This window comes from Stegodyphus dumicola, chromosome 11 (genome assembly GCF_044657685.1).
Source record: "Stegodyphus dumicola isolate Sdum_Otavi_A_Nest chromosome 11, ASM4465768v1".
Lineage (NCBI taxonomy): Eukaryota > Metazoa > Arthropoda > Arachnida > Araneae > Eresidae > Stegodyphus > Stegodyphus dumicola.
In genome coordinates, this window is record NC_140778.1 from 129,019,837 (window position 1) to 129,028,723 (window position 8,887).

At 30.3% G+C, this 8,887-nt stretch overlaps 1 protein-coding gene across 1 annotated transcript; it reads right to left on the bottom strand.

The window, feature by feature from the left end:
• Positions 1 to 1,962: 1,962 nt before the first annotated feature.
• LOC118205022 (uncharacterized) lies at positions 1,963 to 8,309 on the bottom strand. Its single transcript, XM_035377307.2, has 2 exons — positions 7,257 to 8,309; positions 1,963 to 2,212 (listed from the first exon to the last, which is right to left on the bottom strand). The coding sequence occupies exons 1-2, from the start codon at positions 8,110 to 8,112 to the stop codon at positions 2,142 to 2,144; spliced, it is 927 nt and encodes a 308-aa protein (XP_035233198.2). The 5' UTR covers positions 8,113 to 8,309; the 3' UTR covers positions 1,963 to 2,141.
• Between the last annotated feature and the right edge of the window lie 578 nt (positions 8,310 to 8,887).

The following is an 8,887-nucleotide window of genomic DNA, read 5'->3' on the forward strand; positions in this document are numbered from 1 at the left end:
AATCGAAATTTTTTCGTTTTCAATAACCTCTGTCACTTTCTTCGCTATCGGAAGCGAATTATAATGACGAGGAACTTGTTTTAAATCATATCAAAGATGGAGCATATCGAGATGAAATACTACATTTGGTAAGGAATTATAAGCCAAATAAAATAAAAACATCTGCGCTGAAGATAAAGATAGTGCTGACAGATCAACTTCCAATTCATTACGCGCCCGCCGCGGCGTTCCCCCCGCCGAGCAGCGTGAAATTGATAAACAGATTTCGGATTTCAAAACATACTTTCGCTTTAGATCCTTTACATATTAACAAGTATATATCGGAAATTCTATTTCATATAATCGAAAGTTTAAGCTTACTTTTATAAAATTGCTCTTACAATCTGCAAAAAATAATAAGCCGGATCCAATTCGAAAATTAAGGAACAACGCAATCATCAACATTAACTGAAATAGATAATTAGATAATTTTAGCTTATACGTCCATCATTATACATAAAACGCGTACGCGAAAACGTATTCTGCACACTCATATGCGCAGTCGTAAAAGGTCTTACGCGCACGCTATGCGCATGTGTCAACACGGCGCATGCGCAGAAAGTTTTTAGTTTTGAGGTCCGAATTATAGATCATTCCGAATTATGGGTGTCCGAATTAACGACTTTTGACTGTATAGCACTTCATAGCTGCCTTACCGGGAGACTTCCAGTTTTTCATTACATCTCCTGATTTCTAATTTTAACTTTTTAATAAGGAAAAATACTGTGATAAATGTTTTTCAGCAATAAATGAAATTCACTGAATTAATTAAACTTAAATTGAGCACATTTCATCAACTTTTTTTTTTTCTTATTAAATTTTTTTACCTGAATTTCTTTAATATATTTGGTGACCCAATGTTTAATCATTTGATATTTGGATTTAATTTAGTTTTATTCTAGTAAATGGTGCATTAAGTTTATCCATACAACAGTGTACATGAATTACTATTCTTCATTTCATCATATTTAAATGTACTTTGATAAAAAAAAAAAAATTCATCTTCTCAACTCGGGATTTTCTTGATATAAAAGTGTAAAAAAATTACAAATGAGCCAAACAGCATGAAATTGAAAATATTAATATATTTTAAATCAGAATCATTTAATTCTATAATATACATCATGCATTATAAAATGAATTTAAGACAAATTAGAGGGGAGGGGTAAGAGTTCTTAATGTATTAGTCACAGTTTTGAACTTTTCCTTATTTCTAGCTGAAACTTATCGCATAGTAGGGAATCATATTAATCTTCACCACACAGCTGAGAGTTTTCATAAAACTTTCTACCTCAAATTATGAAATTTTATAACATAAAATATATGCTAAATTAATTTATTATGTAATATACTTACAAAATAAAGTCCGCAACATCCTTTCCTAAATACTTTGATTATAATTATGATTGATGAGATATGTGGATATCAGCTGAAAAAGGAGTTTTTAAAATAAAATCGATATTTAAATACTAGGGAGTCCTTTGAATTATTTTGCACATGTACATTCACATATAAAACAATAGAAGCTTTTTAAAACATGATTTTAAACTAAATATGTAATTTCAATTTTATAAAATCTTTTGATACTAATTTATATTGATAATACACAAGTCATTAAGATCAAAGATGAAGCACTTTCATCTAACTGTATTACAGATAAATTAAAAGATCCTGCTTGTAGAAATCTGTATGAAGAAACTATCTACTTTTTACATCTAATGAGAGAGAGTTGTATCAATTTATTTTTAGCTATAATTATTATTATATAACTGTTTAAAAACAATAGAAATCAAATGAAAGTATTGGCAGTATTAAACAATTTAACTCTTTTAAATATATATCAATGTATGAAATCATTTTGATAAAAGCCTGAATTTAAACTTAAAATATTCCTAAAAAAAAAAAAAAAAAATCAGTTTCAGACAATTTTGTAAATTGCTTTAATAAAAAATATAAATATACAGCAATATTAACACAAAATGCAAATAATAAAACTACATAATAAATATGTCTCATCATTTATACTCAGCTTTCCGTCAGACAGATATGCATTTAAATAATTGGTAACATGAAAAAAAAAAAAAAAAGTTTTGTGAGGGATTTCAGAAATTTTCACTTTCCCAGTCAGTCAGACCAATTCTTGGAACGAACTTCACAGATATCTTGGGATATACTAAAATAAGTAATCTCATAAATATTTTTTAAACGAAGAATCTGAGGAAAGATGATTACAATTTATAATATAAATTATACTAAAGGAAGCAAAGCACATTAATTTATTTTCAAATGCAAGCATAAGAAAGCAGAAAATATTCAGTACAAAGTCCGAGATCTGGACTCGCAGGGGCTTTGGATTCTGGGTACTAGATCATCAGTTTAAATCTAATAAGATGGCATACAGAAATTGAAAATATGAAATCATTATTTGTGAAATAATGCAGCATTTCTGATCTAAATGGTATCAAAATTTACACACACAAAATAATAATAATAATATTTATTTGTTTACTTTATTAAATATTTCTTTCAATGTAAGTTGTTTAAGTTTCCTTCTTTTTTTCTGCTAATACTTTCTCTTTAATTCTGCAGACAGACATAACTTCTTGTTCAGTTACAAAGTTCCATTGTTCAAGTCCTGTAATTGCTGTGTCAAAAATTCCAACTAACTTATCAATCAAAATTTTTTCATTTTCAGTAACATCTCTCTCTCACTTTCTTCACTATTGGCAGCAGGTTTTTCTGGATCTAGAACCATTCTACAGATTTTGCCACCCGTTAATTAAGGTATTATCATCGCTGTGAAAAACTTTTGTTATATAGTCTTTATTTATTACTGCTTCTCCACATTTCTTCAGAAAATCCATTAATTGGAAAATTTCACCTTTGGTTTGCGATATCCAAAAACCTTCAAATTCATGGCTATCATCTTCATCATCCTCATTACGAAATAATGATAGGTGACCATACATTATACCAAGCATTTTTTAAGTATCTGGATACACATCCTTCCACAATCTTGAGAGGCTTCCCTAAGCAGCTTTTATGGTAAAATATTAAAATAATTCTTGAACAGTCTTGCCATTATTCAAGAAATTTAACATGCATTTTAAAAATGCTACTTTATATTTGAATTTCAACGCGTATACTATTACAATATCCATAGGCTGAACGATGGACGTACAGTTTAGAGGAAAGAATAATATGGATACATTATCTCCCGCTAAAACTGTATTGCTTGTTGCCTACGATCAGGACAATTTTTGCATCATCATATAAACAAACCTATTTCAAATGTTGCTGAGCTTATTCTGAAGCTTTTTCACCTGAAATTTTTAATTGCCTCATACTATGGCGATTTTTTAATTTGGTTAACCAACTGTCGAATATGTGCACTCAGTTTTTAAGTTCCAATAGAATGGAAAATTTTTAGCTTGCCCTCACTGTGAATCTGTCTGACCCATTAAATCATACTTTGTCATGACTGTGACTTTTAGCATAATGAATAGCTTTTACTGTTATTCATCGAGATTGGGATGCTGGAATCACAAAAAATTCCTTTTTCTCTTTTTTTATGTCATATACAGTTGACTTTCCAATGCCATACTGCTTTGCACTGTTATTAAGTAAATTGTCCATCAATACTTGTACAAGCAGAGTTAAAAAGTCTTTATTACAGTCAAAGTCGCTAATTCGGACCTCAAAGCTACAAACTTTATGCGCATGCGTTGCGTTGACGCATGCGCGTAAGACCTTTATGGCTGCGAATATGCATGTGCGCATGCACATATTTACGCATGCGCGTTTAATGTATAACGGACGGTATAAGCTAAGCTAAAATTATCTAATTCAGTTAATGTTGCAGATTGCGTTGTTCCTTAATCTTCGAATTGGATCCGGCTAATTATTCTTTGCAGACTGTTAGAGCAATTTTATAAAAGTAAGCTTGAACTTTCGATTATGTCAAATAGAATTTCCGATATATATTTGCGAATATGTAAAGGATCTACAAAGCGAAAGTATGTTTCAAAGTCCATTAAACAAAAAATGGAATTGCTGCAAAAAATGGATAAAGGCATATCCTTTGTTTCTCTAACCATTCCGAAATCTGTTTATCAATTTCATGCTGCTCTGCGGCGGGGGAGGGGGGGATGCCGCAGCACGCAATGAATTGGAAGTTGATCTGTCAGCACTATCATTATCTTCAGGGCAGATGTTTTTATTTTATTCGGCTTATAATTCCTTACTAAATGTATTATTTCATCTTGATGTACTCCGTCTTTGATATGATTTAAATCAAATTCCTCGTTATTATAATTCGCTTCCGATAGTGAAGAAAGTGGCACAGAGGTTATTGAAAAAGAAAAAATTTCGATTGACACATTACTCGGTATTCTCAACACAGCAATTATAGGACTTGAACAGCAGAAGTTTGTAACTGAACAAGAAATTATGTCTGTTAATAGAATTAAAGAGAAAGTATGATCACATAAAACGAAACAACTTAAACAACTTACATTGAAAGAAATGTTTAATAAAATAAACAAAGAAATATTAAGCTTTTTTTTTTTTTTTTTGTAAATTTTGATACCCTTTAGATCATAATTGTTCTTTATTTCATAAATTACGGTTTCATATTTTTAATTTTATAATTTCTGCATGCCATCTTACCAGATTTAAACTGATGATCTATAATCTGAAATCGCCGAAGTCCCGACGAGTCCGGATTATCGATTTTTGACTGTATTAAGAATGAGGGGTGATCAAGAAGTTTCCATGTCGAAGGATGTATGGCCCGATATCTTCATTGTGTTGATGCCTTTAGCAGAAACTCCCAGATTTTTGTAGCATTACGTTATGCTAAGCTTCCATGTACACTTTGCACACACACAAAAGAGGACAGTTCTATATCTCCCATTCTACTGCACCAATTGTCAAAATTTAACTTGTATTTCCCTTGTCTTGAAAGCACGACTTAGGATATATACAGCACAAAGTCCGTAATCCAGACTTATCGGGACTTCGGCAATTCCGGATTAGGGGATTTTCCGGATTATAGATCATCAATTTAAATCTGGTAAGATGGTATGCAGAAATTATACAATTAAAAATATGAAACCGTAGTTTATGAAATAAAGAGCAATTATGATCTAAAGGGTATCAAAATTTACCAAAAAAAAAGCTTAATATTTATTTGTTTACTTTATTAAACATTTCTTTCAATGTAAGTTGTTTAAGATGCTTCCACAAAAAATTCAAAAAGTTCCTTTTTCTTGTGTCATATATAGTGGACTTTCCAATGCTATACTTCTCGCATAATTTTGAGACGGATAGGCCTTTATCCATTTTTTGCAGCAATTCCACTTTTTGTTTAATGGATGGAAACATGCTTTCGCTTTGTAGATCCTTTGGCAGCTCTAGAATTGGAAAATCTTTTTGACATAATTGAAAGTTCAAGCTTAATTTTTATAAAATTGTTCTAACTGTCTGCAAAAAATAATAAGCCGGATCCAATTAGATTAAGGAACAGCACAATCTGCAACATTAACTGAAATGCCTTAAAAAATTTTAGCCTAGCTTATACCATCCGTTATACATTAAACCGCACGCGCATAACGTTTGTAGCCTTGAGGTCCAGATTATAGATTATTCCGGATTATGGACGTCCGGATTAAAGACTTTGTACTGTATTATATTTTAACATTCCAGAAGAACGGCAGATATAGAACTGTCCCATTTTCTCTGCAAGGTGTACAAATTATTATAGAATCTCTGCACAAATATCTATAGACAATATATCTAAAATTTTATAGAATTCTGTAGAACTTTGACCTAATTTATAGAAAATTGGGGCAAGGTTCTAGAGTTTAACTTTGCATTTTTTTATTTAATTCTGCAAATTATTTAAGATAATAAGATATCTAATACATACACTCAAAATTAATATTAAAAGGCAGTTGAATATATATTCCAGAAAGAGGGATTCATCTAAAACCACATCTATATTCACTATAAAATAATGGTGCTGGAAACATAAAATTAAATAATACAATAAATATAAATGTTTGATGACAATAACATATTTTTAGTAGAAACATTATTTGCATATACATTTCAGATAAAAGTGCCATTGAATTTACAATGCTGATTTTTCTGAAAATTGAAATTTATACTGAAATATAAGTGTTTATTATAGGCCTTTCTAGATTATTAGAATTTTACTTCACCTTTTATATTCTGAATTTTAGAAGTTTAACTCATAAATTAGTAAATGTAACTATTTAGCTCAGAACTGTTTCAAGTATTAAACTGGATTATGAACAGAAATGTCAAATTGCTATTTTTTTATTCATTTTCATGAATTTTTAAATGTTACATCCTACTCTGTGATTGTTAAGAATATACTAACTACAGTTCCCAAATCAGATTTTTTTTTTTCATTTTAATTTTCTCAAAATTTTAGTTAAAATGTATAATTACAGTTCTGCAATTAAATAAAATATGAATTTTGATACTGGCACGTTAGCAAAACATAAAATTATTTTGTAATGATATGAATAAAGAATATTATAAATTGTGACACATTTTTGACACGAAAATGTAGTGTTTTATTCAAAAGAAGTCCCAAATTCTCAAGTTTAAAAATTTAAATTGAGTTTTAACAGATGCTTTTTACATTTATTATTAAGTTATTTATATAATCCTGTTTCTGTTTCATTAAGGTTACCAAATATGTAATGTCTCCAATATAAGTAGACTGAAACATACAAACTATTTGGAAATATATCACTTGTATCTGGTTAACCCAAATTTTCTATATTCATTTGTTTATTATTCATTTTTTATGCATAAGTAGATTGAAACATACAAACTATTTGGAAATTTATCACTTGTATCTGGTTAATTCAAATTTTCTATATTCATTTGTTTATTATTCATTTTATATGCATTTATATCATCTCAATTTTATTTGTTAGTCTGAGATTGCATATTTTCAACAGTCTGAATAAGAAAATGTATTTTAGGATTACATTGGGACTTATAAGTACTCAGACATATTTCACATGAATAAGGTTTCTCTTCTTGAGTATGGACTAAATAGTGTCTTTTAACATCAGAGTGACGTTTAAACTTTCTTTCACACATTTCACATTTAAAAGGTCTTTCATCACTGTGAGTAACATAATGTACTGACAGATGAGACTTACGTTTAAACTTACTTTTACAAATAGTACATGCATAAGGTTTTTCTCTAGAGTGGATTAGAGTATGTGTCTTAAGATCAGATCTACGACTGCACTTCTTTTGACAAATTTCACACACATATTGCTTCTCACCAGTGTGGATTCGACAATGAGCTTTAAGATGAGAAGAAGAATTAAATTTTCCCTGACAAATAGTACACACATATGACTTTCTTTTCTTCGGCTGGGCAGAATGTGCTTGGAGAACAGATAAAAAACTAAATTTTCTTTCACGAACAGTAAATTTTAATGGAGCATCTTTAGTCATAACTGCTTGTTCTTCAAGCATCTTTTGAAAATTTTCATATTCATAAGATTTGGTTTTAATATGCATTAAATAATGATTTCTGAGATTATTCGGCCGATTAAACTTTTTGTCACAAATTTCACATTCATAAGGCATTTCTCCAGTATGAACAAGAGCATGAACATTCAGATCAAATTGACGTCTAAATTCTTTCCCACAAATATCACATGAATAAGGTTTTTCTTCAGTGTGGATCAAAACATGCGTTTTAAGATGAGACATACGCCTAAATTTTGTTTGACAAATCCCGCACTCAAAGGGTTTTCCTCCCGTGTGTATTAAAGAATGCGTTCTAAGAGAAGACGGGCAGTTAAAATGTCTATGACAAATTTCACATATGCAAAGTTTTTCATTAGAATGCATTTCATAATGTCTTCTCAGATGATATTCAGAAGAAACTTTTTTCTGACAAATTTCACATGCATACTCTTTTTTCCTAGTGCGAGATCGAATTTTAAGTTTAGTCTCATGTTTCTCTTCATCCTTAATCTGAAATGAAAGATCTTTTTCTTCAGTTTCTGTCATAATATTCTGCTCACAAAACTGGATGGTTCTTATTTAATATTGTGCATAATAAGGCAGTATGGGGCACTAAAACTTTCGTGTTACATTTCACAAAAGAGGGTTAAATGTGCTCGCATACAAGACGTCAAGGCTAATTAATTGATCACAAGAGTCTACCTGAAAGTAGTCGTTCACAGAAAATCTTCAAGAGAGAAGATGAGGGGAAGAGAGGGAAAGAGTCTAGAAGAGTTGCCAGATTTCGGAATCTCTACCAATAACAAGGAAGTTAGCATACATGGAGATGGCGCTCCGACGAGAGTGAAGCCGGAGGAAACAGTGAGGGAAAGAAAACTCTAACCCAAGGTCCATCCGAAGATAAGAGAGGGCAAAAAGGTACTGAATTGTTACAAGGAAATAATGTCTACATTTTCAGATTTCATTCCCGTGTAAAAGAATGTTTTTTAAACATGCATAAACAGGTAGAATAATTGAAATGTGTGTTTGAAAAGCCGTCAAGAAAGATTTTGAGTATTTTCTAGGTGTAACGAGCACGAAAAAGCATACATAGTTATCAAAACTTTTCATAATAAATGTTATACTCATAATTAATTGAGCTGTGAAAGCAAAGCGATAGTAAACTAGAGAGAAGGAGTGGCTAGCTCTTCATGCAAAAGAAATCCGTTTACATTCAAGGTCTCATCATATTATGTTACAAGTCATATGTTTTATGTATTTAACTTTATTTTATTTGATGTTCAAAATATTTATTAAGAGGATTTGATTTTTAGTCAAATTT

Bases quoted from the DNA above. Each gene is read 5' to 3' on its own strand.
- LOC118205022 (XM_035377307.2), bottom strand. From the start codon at position 8,112: ATGACAGAAACTGAAGAAAAAGATCTTTCATTTCAGATTAAGGATGAA. The intron at 2,213-7,256 runs GTAAGTTTAAAC...TACTTATTTTAG, and splicing joins TGCATGTACTATTTGTAAAA to TATATCCCAAGATATCTGTG.